The sequence below is a fragment of the Branchiostoma belcheri genome, unplaced genomic scaffold, assembly GCF_001625305.1.
Source record: "Branchiostoma belcheri isolate BF01 breed outbred unplaced genomic scaffold, Haploidv18h27 scaffold31, whole genome shotgun sequence".
Lineage (NCBI taxonomy): Eukaryota > Metazoa > Chordata > Leptocardii > Amphioxiformes > Branchiostomatidae > Branchiostoma > Branchiostoma belcheri.
Genome location: NW_017803921.1, coordinates 313,439 through 328,384, shown reverse-complemented (window position 1 = coordinate 328,384; position 14,946 = coordinate 313,439). Strand labels below are relative to the sequence as shown.

The window sequence follows — 14,946 nt, the reverse complement described above, 5'->3', positions numbered from 1 at the left end:
GCGTAATAAGACTTCAGTAGAACCTGTCCTTGGTGCTGAATCACTGGTTACATATCTTACAATCACCGGAAAAACTTAAACTTAAGTTCTGTGTCGTAGATGATACGATTTTGAGAACCACTATCACCTACAACACAATATCGCCTTGTATCAGCTATTTTGGAGGGCGAGGGGGGGGGGTAGGGGAAAAGTATACTGTTACAAATTATAACTCAACCTCAGTCCTGAATTCTGAATATAAATTAGTCATTTCAGTCCGCCCATCATGTACTAGCCCCCATACTTCAAAATTGAATTTCACAGAAAAAAGCCCGTGCTCAGTAAGCCTAAGGCCAGTGATACATGTACACTCCTAAGCCGGTACGTAGAGAATGGTCACCGGGCTAGTGTAGGATTTGCAATAAGGAGAAACGTGTACGTACGTTGTCTTTGACTCCATTCTTGTAGACTCTACCACGCCTTTCTACAGGAATATGGATCGTAAAATTCGGCAATAGGGAGAGAAAAGTTGGCCAGGGGAGTCCACCCGCGGAAGGTTGTTTCTTTCTCTACGAAGCGCGGCCAGTCAAACCCCAAGGCGGCCAAACTCCCCTGGCAAATAGTCTCCTATATATAGCCAGCGTAGTTAGTCTGGTTGAGACTACCATTCTTGGCGTTAACGTTTAGAGTACGGAGTTAGAGTCTGTTAGAGGGAGCCTGGGCGCGACTGAGCCCCTGTTGTCCGTACTCCCCCGGCTTGCGCGAGTCGTAGGAGTCGGTGATGAAGGAGGGCCGGTCGAAGGGCGGGTAGTCGGCGGGCGGGATGTAGGGCAGCCCCGCCGGAGCTCGGGCCTGCTGCGGCGGTCGGTGCGGCCGGGCGACGGGGTCGTACGAGGCGGTGGAATACCCGTCGCTGGGATGACGTGATCGCCTGGCGCCTCTTACTGAACTTGCCATGGATTGTGGATAGTCGTCCTGAAACAAGACATCCGTTTAATTATCAACAAGGAACCATTAAAGCATCAAAGATAAATAATATATTCCAATTGTGTTGAACTGAGCTCAATGGAACGGAGGATTTACTCATACGTCTTTTTAGTTTTTAGTATTTGGTAACATCTGGCGCCACTACATCAGGCTAGTTTACAGATAGCTTGTCATAATCTAGCCACTGTGCTTAGCAGTATGTACATGTGTATCTGCAATTAACTTTTTTATGGATATGCATATACCTGAAGAAAACCATAAACAAGAGTTCCACGATCTCATATATACCTTCGCCAAATGATGTTAACCCTTGCGGTTGACGAATTATACAATTCTAATCATTGATTTTGCAAATAAGAGCTTCATTTGCATGAATTATATTAATTGATCATATTCTCCACCCAATGACAGCCTTATCTTAACAAAATGGCCATTATAGCACTTCATCATAAATTATGCAAATGAGGTCATGATTTGAATAAATTATGTTAATTGGTGTTTGCCTTCACTTAACTTCCAAATGTGTCAAGTATGAAATTCCCAGCAGTTACAACTATTAGATTATAAAAGTGTCCCTAATTATGCAAATTAGGTCTTCATTTACATAATCTATATTCTCAAATGTTTTTTCGTTCTCAATTACATGTCACAAGTGTTTCATTGTCCTATTATCCAACAAAGCAGATTTATAAAACTTCCTCATTAATTATGCAAATTAGCTCCTGATTTGCATAATTGTCATCTGATTACGTCAACCATCACTTCAGCTACCTACATACCAAAAATCATGACAATCCGTCAACCGGTTCTTGAGTTATCCCCCTTCGAAAATTTTTCAACAAATGCTCCTGCAGTTCCAAAACAAGCCGCTAGGGGGCCCAAACTCATGTCACTTCTTCCCTACTCCAAGAGCTATCTACCAACTAAAATTCGTGACCCTAGCATGTCCAGATGGCGAGATATCAAAACCGGAAGTTCTGCTGCAGCACCTAGGAAAGCCGCCAGGGGGCCCAAAATCTAATCATTTCTAGCTCTCATGAAGACCTACCCACCTACCAAGTTTCATGACAATGCATATTAAGCTTCTTGAGTTATGCTGTTCACAAACAAACAGACAGACAGACAAACGCTACTGAAAACATAACCTTCTTGGCGAAGGTAATAAATGGATGATATATACAAATCGTCTCACCTCGCGTGGAAACCTCGGGGCTGTTTCGTTGTCGTCTGCGGGGGCCACAAAGTCGTGAAACGGGGAGTAGGCTTCGCTCGGTGATCTGGGCGCAGTCGCAAACGTGCTGACCTCCTCCCTCATCGGCACTGGCTCGTCCCTCACGGCCAGAGAGCTCTTCCGCCGCAGGGACCGGTTGTAGTCCTCCCTGGTCGGGTTGTCGCCTCCCCGAGGCGCCCGCATGTCGTCGGGTTCTTCGGGGGGCATGCTTCGGGCCTCTGTCGGGCGGCGGTCGTAGTCCTCGTACGACGTCTGTTGTTGGTAGGCCGATCGTCGCTCATTCGATGACTGTCCTGTGATGTAGGGATTTGACTAGAAGAGGGGTGGAGACAAGACAATCAGAGATGGCAGACTTCAGACCCCTTCAAGTAGGGCAAAAACACAGGCATTTGCATGAACACACAAAAACACAGACACATAAACACAGACACACACGCGCGCACACACACGCACAGAGAGAGAGAAAGAGAGAGATAGAGGGAGAGAGGGAGACTCAAAAGCCAAGTCACACTCAAAAGCCAAGAATGAAAACTCATAACAGTAAACCATTAAGCAGCATGCATCTACAGCGGATAAGAAAATCCCACGAAGCAACAAAATCTACCTCTTTGTCCCCTAGCTCATCCTGGAAGAGTGAAGGCGGGTAGAGATTGTCTACAACATCGCCCCAGCTGTACCCAGACTGGCAGTAAGCAGAGAAGCGGAGAGCAAAACAGATTAATGTCCCTTCTAGATCTCCACTAAGCTGCGACCATCGGGCGTAGATTGTGCAACTAAAAGTGTCATGTAGCCTTTCTGCAGCTGGCTTTCAAGCAACTTACTGAATTTCGGTGACAGTATACCTTTAAGCACGTGTAAAGGTTCCTTTTTTCAGTCGACTGAATACGTAAATCTAAGTTTGGTTGCTCAATGGGCGCCCGATGGTCTTCATGCAATACATTTGGGGGACTAGACAGCAACAAGCTAAAAACATTTAAGCAACAAAAATCTAAAAAAAACAACAACAACAAACAAACAAACATCAAGCTAAAGCAAAATAGCCACATAAAAATACAGGTTTTTATATAGTTGCCCTTCTACGTACTCTGCCGAGATTTCCTCAGCTTGGGAGTCGCGTGAACCATTAAAAAGCAGAAATTGCAAAAGAAAGGGGGGCTTTGCGACTTCTACTTTTTTGTGGATAAGTTTCTCCTTACCTGCACGTAGTCTTGATAGCTGGCCCATCCCGGAGCGCCTCCCTTTGATGACATCTCCTTAATGAAGCTGATCACGCAAAGAACTCCCCAGATCTACGATTAGAACGCAATAAAATGAATGCAAATGCGATAACTAAAACGCGTCAGCATTATAAATCATGATACAAACATCAATAAACACATAAAATGCAGGGCAAGAAGCAAACTGTACTCCTTCTAGTCGACCAACTCCCCTGGCATGTTATCTGTCTGTTTGACCATGCATATGGCTGATTTCTACTTTTTACAGCCGATTCTGAAGCCTGATAGAGGCTAGTTGACGTTTAACAGTGTTTGTCTCTGTCATCTTCCTGTGAGCCTATAGCTAATAGGTTCTGAAATTCCATGCCAAAACAAGTGATTTATTTCTTTAAAACAATGTACACTTGTCTATCACTTCGTTTTTTTACAGATGGAGTGTAGCGAGACCTTATTGCACTACTAGCTATGGAAAAACCCCGCGCTTTACATTGGCCTATCAAAGCTACTGTAAACATAACATTCCTTGAACAGTGGGTGAAATGAAGGACACCGTACCTTGAAGAAGATGAGCAGCCCCCTGACAGCATAGCTGATGAGGTATCCCGCCCACAGGTCTTTGGTGAGGGACAGAGGACTGAACGGGTACGCAGTGATGCCCTGGTGGGGACAACATATCAAACTGTTACTTCTTCTTTAGAACTAGAAATATGTAACATTTGCAAAGCAAATGCAAAATGTTTACCTTCACATATGGTCTTCTCTGCTAATTCAAACACATTCACATATATGGTGACAGGAGTCTAAATCCCTCCTACTATAAAATTGCAACATGGTGTAACCCAACACCATGGTGAGAGACGGTCTAGTGCAGGTCATTGACCAGGTCAGAGGTCACTGTTTGGAGAAGAAGAAGAAACTGAGCAAAAACAGTATGTTTTCCTTCGATAAACATAATAAGCAACCACGAAGATGAAACAACCATACATATTCTCAACCAATGAGGGGATTCAGTGTGTGCTTGTGTTTGCCTGTGTATTATCTCAGAAAATACTTGAACTTGAAAAGAATGTGTGTTTACAAACAGCATTTTTTCATTCATAACTATTTGACTTGTTCACCCACCTCGTTCCAGTGTATAACGTACATCGCTATTTGTGCAGAAATCTCGGTAAGAATCTCTACGATGACTGCAAAAATCCACGGGTACATGAGCCATTTCTTCAGCTGTGGGCATGATTAAAAGGATAAATTGTTGGTTTGAGGGCAGTGCTCTATGGAACCCCAAAATCCATTTATAATTATTAGGACTATTTAAACGGTAACGTTATTTTTGTTTTATATCTTGTATACCTTGAATGGAGCTTTTCTCTTCCCTCATAAAGGAAAAGAGACATGCATGCAGAAGGTAAATTTGTCCCAGGAACGGTTCTGGATACGCTCACGTGGACTATCCAGAACTGTACCTGAGCATGGTTTTGGATAAAGCACGGTTCTGGATACATCAAATCTACTGGCTATAGAAGCTGAGTTGATCATTGTCTCATACACCGTATGGTCTGGGAAGTATGTTAACTAGCAAGACTCACCGTGCAAACTCCAATGAAGAGAAGTAACGAACAGAGAACAACAAGACCGTGTGCAGCAAGTTCCACGTACACGGTAATCAAGGAGTTGTCAAGAACTGCACAAGGACAGAAAACATACCAAGAAGGCTTTAGGTCCAGGAACATTAAAGACATCCAATACAATTTCAGGATGGCAGTCACAACAAAAAGTGTCCGTCTGTCCGATAGAAAGAAAGAAATCTGTCCGATATTGATGCTCGCCTTGATGCCGTTTCTTAGCACATTCTCATCATAATCTGATACTTGAAGCGTTTGAAATACATGTAGCCCGAAATGAAAGTTACACGAAGAGTCCTTTTATTCTTAGTACCTTCAATACGAAAAAGGCAACTATTTTCCATCAGTGACATCACATTTATGCCTCATAGATAGCAATATGCTATGGGATGGAGATGATTCAACTTTCTACATGTACATTGAAAAAAGACCAGAAAATTGACTTTGAAAATCCAGAATGGTACCTTTTTGTGTTTTTGTATCCGTTGACGACACAACCTCTTTTTGTTCCACTAGGCCCATTTGCTGCAGGAAGTCCACAGCAAAATACGCTCCAGACACTAACTGTGGGGCAGAAATGGTCAAAGGACGGTCATCACCTTTGTAGAACTCATGATGTAACGTTAACTTGTTTGTCTTCTGTAAGGCTAACTGTTACAATGCTCATGTTTTTGTGGTAGATTGAGCATTTTGTCACAAACCATTAGGCACCTAATTTATAACACCAAGGCCGTAATGTCTTTTTAGCTCTCTGAAAATTAGAATGAGGACTGAAACATTTGTTCAAATTAAAATCAATACTTAAAGCATTCTTCAACATAGATTTGTTTACCATTTTAAGAGTTTACAATAGAATGGTTTGCCTTGTTAGATTACAATTACAAAAGAAGGTAGAGAGGAGACACTAAAAATTCAAGATCGCTCTTTTAGCCTACGTTGCCGCGAGTACTCTTTTTTATTTACATAGTTAAAAAAGAACGTGTAACTGTTGGCTCTAATACATGTACGACTGCTCATTACACAGGCAATAAATCACAAGTATCACACCCAATCAGACACCGTGGCCCAAACAAATGATGTCATAACTTTTTCTGTCTGACGTCAGTCCAGGGGCGTTGCCATGGTGATACCTGTCAATCAATTGACACCTTGTGCGACCCTGGTGACATTTAGTTTTCACACTTACTGAACACACAAATGGCTTTTTTATTGTGGTCAGTTTCCATTGTAATGTTGTACATAATCTACGTAAACCGGCATTTTCGCTCTATTAGGGCATTTTCCGCTTGTCCTGTTTAGTTAGTGTTTAATTGGAGAGAACGTGACTACATTGAGTTGTGGAGTCATTTTTGAAGAACTGTTTGAGACAAAATTACCCCCATGTCTTGTTGAAAGACTGTGCCAGAAGCAGATATTTTGGTGGCCGCAAGAAGACCGAACCGGTGAAAGTATAGTTAGTTGCGTTCGTTGTTACAACTTGAATTAAAAACTTGTACATAGCACACATAAAGATGTCCAACCTCTTTATCTCCGTGTGTCATGTCAAAGAATAAATGAAGCAGCATTTGTAGATTTAAAATGATGTGTAACCTGATTGACATTTGCCCCTAGGGGTGAATGAAGCTTGTAACATACAGACTACCATTTTTGTGTGCTACTGTAAGAGCCACGTTAGGATATGTGTGTGTGTGCTTGTCCTTTTCTTTCTACAGTACAGACATTTTCTGTACCAAAATAGGTTGGGATAGTTCAGTGCATTTTGTTGACCTTTTAAAGTGGCACACCCTAAACGTTATTAAAGGAGAAGAACGTGTTCTGTTTTATGCATGAAGATCCAATTTCTGTGTCCCTTCTGTTTCTTTTTTTCTATTTTATGGCATTATGTTATGATACAGTTTATTAAGATGCAGAAAAGAACCTTCCTATACTTTATAGCTTGTAGTTTGTACAACTCAGTTTAGACTTTGTCGTTATGATCACACCGATATTGTACAATGTGTATAGCATATTCTGTATTTGAACCCATATAAATGCATAACACTAGCTAAAACCACTGATTGGTACATAAAAGAACGATGATTTAGTTTTTAGCAACTGTATTGTCTTACAGTATATAATGTAATGGCGGAGTAATTGACAAACTCACCAGGGTGAAGGTACCACAGATGAGTGTACCCCTTTTCAGGTCACAGCACCCTCCGCACGATTTCATCCGCATGGTGACTCTCACGAAAAATAGTCCCTCGTCTTGAAATCAAACTTGAACTTGCGACACTTATCCAACTTTAGAGATATCTCTGAGGAACCTGCTAGTATTGTGGGACGATCCCTTTTATTTAGCACCACTGTCTTTTTCCGCACTCAAGACAAAACTAAGTTTCAGGCGACAGAGGGCGGCGATGGGCTCCGATCTGTTGGAAAAGAGAGAAAACTTCATTGACACAACAGTAACATTGCCATAAGGTCTACATCATACATGTAGATACAGAGAGGTAAATTCAATTATAGTAATAAAAAAGTATATGAGTATATGAGAATAACTACAATTCATTCTGCAAAGTCTCTGAGATTAAAACATTCTGTAATGTATTTACCTATCGGCACGATATTGGAACAATATTGGGATCGTCTACTTGTAAAAGATTTACATAAACAGGCCTTTGATTTTAGGTTTGCTCTTAAGTGTTTGTAGTGGGATCCCCCAAGAGGTTTTTGCACCATGTCCTTTTTGCAAGACAATCACCATACGTACATACAGACCAGGTGTTCCCCTTAAGGTGTCTTCACATATTCTTACTGTACACGAAATTTACCTAGCGCTTAACGCCACTTCAAGACCCGAGGAAGCATGTCTAACGATGTAAACAAACGGAGAAGTGCCTACCTTAGTTTGGGTGTAACCTCGACAGTTCTGTCCACCCGAGTACAGACTACACCTGTCTGACATAAATCTTCCAGACGTTACTCTGTGAAACGTCAGTCGAGCATTCTACCAGTCCAACATGTCCGTCCATCGGATCCAAAACGTTCCTGCTTCCTTGTCACGAACTTGGTACAGAGTTTAGGAACAAAAAGCGAGGGTTTGTTGTGTTTTCCTCAGAACATGTTGTAGAGAGAGAGTTTTAATAGCCGGTGTTACAGTACGTGTGTTTTGTGACCACACCCATACAAACCGGTCAGACGACTTTTTTCTCTCTCTCTCAACTGGAGTGACCTTTGTCCTGGGGCATCGTCAGACCAGTTCCCGCCAAAATGTGCCGGTCGAAACGGGTTCTGCTCAGTAAAACTAGTCCACAAAACCCCCCTCTGCTGGCAAAAATAAAACAAAAACAAAACATAACGTAACATAACATAACACTAGAATTGGTCCAAATACTTCGTGGTAATTCTATGGACGGACAACGTCTTTGGCTATACTTTGTCTTATTTTGGCCAAACTACTGTTCATTTGGTCCACAGGTAGGCATGTCTACAGAAGAAAACAACAACAACATGTAAACATGCTGTTACAAATTGAGATAATCCAGGGAACAAATTCCGTATTTCGTCCTCTAGTCCCCTTTCCTCTCTCACTCTCTCTCCCTCTCTATCATTGCATTAATATTCAGGTTACGATTTTTAGAATCCACCTACAGTAATTTTGGAAGATTCGCAAACTGTTCATGAAATCTTTATCCAATCCAACAAGGGAGTAAATGAACTGAGTTCAACATTAGCTTTAGTCCATGTCTTTTCATTTGTAATCATCACTTTGTTTCTGAATTAAAAAAAAACAAAAAAACAAAAACATTAGCTTCGAAAGAGAGAATGGAAGGATTGCTGATGTCATCATCATCTTCGGTACCCGTACCCCCAAATAACCCTGCAAGGGGTGACGTTAGTGGGGAGAGGAGTTCCAGGCTAAGCGGGCAGGCCGCCAGCCCGGCCCGGAACGACTCAACTATTGGGAGCCATAACTACCATTGCAACAATGTTGTGGCTATTTTGAAAAATGTTGTAAGGCGGGCGCTCCTCCTCCTTTCAGAGAGAAGAGGCCATTTCAGGTCGTTGAGCATCTGTGACACACTGCTAGTTCGCCTGTAGTCATTAAGGGTCACCCGGGTGGCCCTGCGCTGGACAGCCTCCACCGCCTGTATCCCTTTGATGGTATACGGGTCCCAGACGGTGGCACTATATTCCAAGTGGGGCCGTACCAGCGCTTTATAACAGGTGGCCTTGACCCTAGATGGACAATAGGTCAAGTTGCGCCGGATGACCCCCCAGTAATCATGTCTTTAATTGCACCCAATGGTTTTAATGTAGCAAGACAAAATAAAGCACAGGTGCACATAACTGCAGTTCACGTAGAAACCGCATGGGTTAGATTCTAGTAGTCGATCATGTTCATAGTTTTTCTTTAATGTGCAAAAGAGACAATAAACATTAATTATTCTGGCAAACATTAACGTTGATCATGGCTCATAAAAAGTACAACGTAACACAGAAACAGTTTTTGGATAATTTCTAACAGGTTCCTTTGCTTAATGCATACGGCTGGAACTCAGCTGGTTTCCGTGTCGTACACAGTCGTTGCCATTTTGAAACGATCGTTGCCATATCAAAGAACTTTAAGTGTATTAATATAGAACGCTCCTTACACCGAGATGCTTCGTGGCTTGGTGGAGTAGGGATTTTAATAATTAAGACCCGGGTTTTGATCCGAGCTTGTGCTCTGGCTTTTTCATTAATGTCATTACTATTCTTCACGATGTTGCCGTAATTTTGTAATTAAAATGTTACTTTTTATACGTTTTAAATGTTTTTGATCCTCAAAATAAGTTACTTAAGGCTCGAACCATTCAGGGATATGACAACGGCAGCTGTTGCAAATTGCAATAGGAGAGAGAGAGCCGCGCGCTCGCTCACAATGCGCCACAGAACCAGTTAAGCAAAAATAGAACACACAAAAGCTAACGTCTAATTGAATTCTGCCGAATGTATTCCTAGTAGCAGTCTTACGTGAGCACAAAAATCCTGTAAGCTTCTTCAACGTAAAAAATAAGAACTGGAAAAATTCACTGATCCTTGTCATATTGGTAGTGGGAGGGGGGCAATTCATATCTCATTAGCAGAATTAGTTTCTGATCTTTGGTTTACACTATTTGCCCCTGCACACACAGAGATAGCAAATGACGAAAATAGATTTGGGATATCTTTTGAAAGAATCTCCCAGGTCCTAGCTCGAGCTCTTTGCTCCAACTATGTACCGCCTCCTGTGTTAAGTTCCCCAACCCATCCTACGAAATAGTGATCGGGGTGTGGTTTTGAGTCAAGTTTGACTCAAATTTGATTGGATTCGTATAGAAAGGTAAGCCTAAATCTGGTCAGACTGCTCCCAAACTTCCAACCGTTTTTAAGTAAGGTTTAACAAAATCAAAAAAGGAGGAAAACTAGACAGGAGAGAAGAGTTTTCTTAACTATTTTTTGCTGTTGTCAACCAATCTTTAGGTGGTGAGTGATTGGGGGAAGGTTCTGAATGTGTGACAGACCCAGGGGCTTTAGTAACTACTGTATCACTGGGTGTTACGTATCTGGTGGCTCAGGTTTGTTAGAACTTAAATTTTTATTCATTGAGATTTACCATACTTGTGGAAGGATTGACATAACAGAAAATTATCACCTTTTTAAGATGTCAATCCAGAGACTGTAAGGATTGTCCACGCTCACTCACACTGGGATGGACCTTACTTTTTTTGATGGTGTAGCGATTAATTTTTTTTTTAATTTAGAAAGTTAAAAAGAAACATTAAGTACGATGTAACAGTTCGTTGACTTTTCACCCGGCCCAGATTTTTGACATTCCGACCAACTTACTAGTTGGATCGATGTCTACAATATCGTCATATTTGTAAACTAATATTGTTTACCTATACTGTTATGGGTGACAAACAACGCACTAGAAAAGAGTGTAGCATTCTTCAAAGGATAACGACTATATATGCTTTTGAAACATCTTAAAACTTGAGCAAAAGAACAGTCACTCGATACGATTTGGTCAATAGATATTGTATCTTACATAACCCCCCATTTCTTATAGATCTTGTTAAATGCGTTCACTTCGTATATTTTAGTATTTTAACATCCAGTCTTCAAACGTATTGACAGTGCTCAGTGTTAAGTCTTTCCCTACCCCCACCTTACCGGTTCCTGTGTTCTGTTAAGTTGTGGAAGTGCAGCGTACTTAAGATCGCGTTACGCCAGGCTTACCAGTCTTTCTAAAAGTGTTGAAGCAACATTAACGCGAAGTATGAACAGCTGAACCTCCTATATTGTTACGTCTCTCCTTCCTGTATCGCCTATAAACTTCAAATCAAAACAGAACGGTTGCCTTGATGTAGTAGTTATACTGTTGGCAGAACCGCGTCGCCGCAGGGTTGACTAACAACCACAGCGCGTCATAGCGTATCGCGTTTGGTAAGAATGCGTCAACGACTTAACCTCCACCCTTTGTCTTAATTCCGCCCACCTGATATCATTAATGCACGGGTAGTGTCACTTAGATACAATGTCACTCATCGCAACTTTTTTGCTGTACGTTTTTCTAAGGAGTTTCACGAAATCCGCCTTAAGCACTGAGGGAGTTTTAACTTTCACCACATCAACTCAATCCCCCTGTTTTTGAGACCGCCCGTCACATGAGACACGCAAACCCACGCCTTACTTCCGCTCAGGTAATGCAGGCAAACTATATATACGAGCGCTGTTTCAACTGTTGCAATATTCATCGAGACGAGACAACTACAAGTACCGCTGCCTCTGCGCTCCGAGCCCCACACAGCAGAGCCAGACAACACCGTGAGTTCTGAGATGAAGACGTTTCTCCTACAGCTGTCCATGGTCTGTGCTGCCGCGGTCTTCAGAGTAGCCTCACCGCTAGTCATCACAGGGGTGAGTAGCGTCTTTTTCCTCGTGTCTTCTTCCTCGTTCTCTTGCTGTTCTCTCGTGTATCTTCCAGAGCAAAATATAACCGGTGCGATGGTAACGACTAGTGTGAAAGGCTTTGAAAACGGTACAAACTGCTTTCTCTGCTTAGTATTTAGCATGAAAAGAGTGCGAGTATGGGAGTTGAACATGTACACACACCCAGCTGTAGTGATTTTACAACTGTGTGGCCCAGTGGCTACAAAAATAGAGATTGGCGTTTTTTTCCTCATGTTTTCTTCTTTGTTCTATTGTTGCTGGTTTTTAATCTACGTGTATCTTCCAATGCAATGTTAAACTCTCCGATACGGTAGCCACATGGGTACAATGTAAAAGGCTTTGAAAACAGTAAATACTACATTCTCTGCATGAAAACCTCTCAATCTATGATCGTTCTTGGAAATGCCTAAGATCCTATAAAAGGCGTGACCATTTGACTCTCCCATCAATCGTTGTTTCGCATTTTCTCATCAGTACGACAGTTTGTCAATGGATAAGACTCGTTATACCCAGAGCGAATATCGGAGGGAAAATAATGAGGATTTTTGTCTTTTATGTCCTCGTTTTGTAGTTATTTCTCCCCAAGGGAGTAAAGTATCTATCTTGGTGCGTTTGTCTGATTCTGCCATATCCGAAGTAGGGTGTAATGCATTGGGTATCTCATTCTACCCGAGCTTCGTTAATTTTGCCGTAGACTTTAGGCATTTGCTGGAGTCACGTTCGTAACGAACATCTGTATGCTATCCAAGACTTTTCAAGCAAATGTGTCTCTCTTTGTCAGTGTTTATGTGTGCGTGTGTAGTTCAGCACCAAGGACAGGGACTGTGCGTGTGTGTATGTGTGTGTTTGACTATGAGTGCGTGTGTGCGTGTGCATGGATGGCATTCAGCACCAAGGACAGATCTATCTACCAGTGTGAGTGTGCACACGTATGTGCAGTGTGAGTGTGCAATGTATGTGCGTGTGTGCATTTTTGTACCCATTTGTGCCCCCATTCTCCCCACCCTTTCCACACGTCCAATGCCTGACCAGAAACCCTTCCCGCCCGTCTGCAGGGTTGCCGAAGCGACTACGAATGCATCGCGAACAAGGGCGAGAACTGGTGCTGCGCGCGGTGGAACCTGGGCTCGGGCATCGCCGTGTGCAAGCCCAGGGGGCGCATGGACGACGAGTGCCACATCTCCAGCAACCTGATGCCGTACCCTCTGGACGCACCTCGGGCCTTCTGGCGCTGTCCCTGCGGCCCGGACCTCGGCTGCACCGCCACGGAAACCGCGAAGATCGGCCACTGCACCACGTTTGACAACCTCCCCATGAAGAGAGGCATGGACATGGAATGAGAGATGTGAAAATTCAGCGCAATTCTCAGACGATACACCGCAATAGCTCTCGATTTTCTCAATCACTGCAAAAAAATCCTACCTTAAGCACAGATTAAATCATGCGTAAAGAAACAGACAACTGAAGAAAAGGAAACTTTACGTATGATTTAAACAGTGCCTAAAGAATGTATTTTTTTGCGGTGCAATGTTGCTCTAATTTTCGCTTTCCTGATCACAGCTTTGTTACACATTGAACAAATGTTGCTCTCACAAAATATCTAGTGGCAAAAATCGGTCACTAGTTGTGGATGCGGAAGATACATTTTGAACTGTAGAATAGTCCAGTTACTGATAATTTTTTCGACCCAAATGAAATGTTATCAAAGAATTCGCACACTGGTTGTGCCCGACTACTGCACTGCTGTCGTGCAAAGTAGCTGGTGAAATTCGGGCGATGTGCCTTTTAGAGTACCTCCTACTTAGACCTGGTTCCCTCACTTCATATTGGAACTGAATAATGAAGAATAAAGACTAAGACGGGCATCGAATAATGTGTCATGTGTTTATTCACAAAAATATCAATATTTCCCCAAAGAAATTAAACATCCTACATGCTACTAGTTTAACATGAATATAAAATAATTTATAGATCTAGCTTGATACGCTTATTAACTGCCTATCTGACATCTACTTAACGTCTGGTGGTTGCTAACTGTATTCTTTGATAAACGCCTACACACGTACAGAGGCAGAACGTAGTCACGATAGATATGGAGAGTATGAATAGTAAAACTCCTACAAGGTGTTGCTGATTCAGAGTAGGTTCTTTTATCTTTGCTTTGAAAAACATATACGCAAACACCCCCAGATAAAGGCACTGGAAGTCACAGTCAAGCTTATGATATGGTTTGGTGCCTTTGAAGGTTTGAGTTTTGCCACGATCCGCACGTAGGTTATGCCTCAGTCACAAATAGCCGGATATGGCCTCCCGACCGCTGCCAACCTTCCCCCAACCATATGGTTGGCAGTAGGTCGGGAGCAAGGTTGGATGTGCGTGGTTGGCCGGTGATTGGCTACTGTTTGGCTGCGGCAGCAGAATGTTTCAAGAAGTTATAATTAAAACATTCGAGAGTAGACGGGAGGTTGGGCCATGGTTGGGAAATGGTTGGCTGGTGGTTGGGAACAGGTTAGCAGTGTTCGTGGCCGTGTTGGTGTCATCAGTGTAGGTCATATACCCCCAATTCAGCTGAAGTATGCCTGCTAGTGCTACGACATTTAATGTGATCTTACCTAAAGAAAGTCAATACAACTAAAACATTCACAGTTAACACTAACAGTTCAAACTGTAGAAGATACAATGCCTTAAAACCCATAACAACAGTCCCATAGCACTTCACGAAATCCCATTTTTACGCACACCTTAAAACATGCGTAAATACAACACGCGAATGAAGAAAATGAACCTTTACGCACGATTTAAGGAGTGTTTAAAGAATGGGTTTGTATATATTAATATGCTGGTTATTATTTGGTTATTATGCGGGCAATTATTCGTAGCGTGGCAACTAACCTACTCTCCAAGCAGAGGTGAGAGGGAGAGAACGTAGGATATTCCGACATGGCTAGCT

General features: G+C 42.4%; 2 protein-coding genes across 3 annotated transcripts; one reads left to right on the top strand and one right to left on the bottom strand.

The window, feature by feature from the left end:
* Positions 1-638: 638 nt before the first annotated feature.
* On the bottom strand, positions 639-8,139 carry LOC109474686. Of its 2 annotated transcripts, XM_019775035.1 has the most exons (10): positions 7,921-8,139; positions 7,183-7,447; positions 5,501-5,600; positions 5,001-5,095; positions 4,537-4,638; positions 3,970-4,071; positions 3,394-3,486; positions 2,802-2,879; positions 2,159-2,509; positions 639-954 (listed from the first exon to the last, which is right to left on the bottom strand). In XM_019775035.1, the coding sequence occupies exons 2-10, from the start codon at positions 7,252-7,254 to the stop codon at positions 676-678; spliced, it is 1,272 nt and encodes a 423-aa protein (XP_019630594.1). In that variant the 5' UTR covers positions 7,255-7,447; positions 7,921-8,139; the 3' UTR covers positions 639-675. The 2 variants fall into 2 exon arrangements, with proteins under 2 accessions (XP_019630594.1, XP_019630595.1); XM_019775036.1 differs by lacking the exon at positions 2,802-2,879 and having other exon boundaries at positions 7,921-8,136.
* A 3,672-nt stretch (positions 8,140-11,811) lies between these two features.
* On the top strand, positions 11,812-13,855 carry LOC109474519 (toxin MIT1-like). The gene is made up of 2 exons (XM_019774813.1): positions 11,812-11,963; positions 13,052-13,855. Exons 1-2 carry the CDS (start codon positions 11,883-11,885, stop codon positions 13,334-13,336), a joined length of 366 nt encoding a protein of 121 aa, XP_019630372.1. The 5' UTR covers positions 11,812-11,882; the 3' UTR covers positions 13,337-13,855.
* Positions 13,856-14,946: the final 1,091 nt, after the last annotated feature.

Bases quoted from the DNA above. Each gene is read 5' to 3' on its own strand.
- LOC109474686 (XM_019775035.1), bottom strand. From the start codon at position 7,254: ATGCGGATGAAATCGTGCGGAGGGTGCTGTGACCTGAAAAGGGGTACA. The intron at 4,639-5,000 runs GTGAGTCTTGCT...TCATGCCCACAG, and splicing joins TCTTCATTGGAGTTTGCACG to CTGAAGAAATGGCTCATGTA. The intron at 955-2,158 runs GTGAGACGATTT...GTCTTGTTTCAG, and splicing joins CCCCGAGGTTTCCACGCGAG to GACGACTATCCACAATCCAT.
- LOC109474519 (XM_019774813.1), top strand. From the start codon at position 11,883: ATGAAGACGTTTCTCCTACAGCTGTCCATGGTCTGTGCTGCCGCGGTC. The intron at 11,964-13,051 runs GTGAGTAGCGTC...GCCCGTCTGCAG, and splicing joins CACCGCTAGTCATCACAGGG to GGTTGCCGAAGCGACTACGA.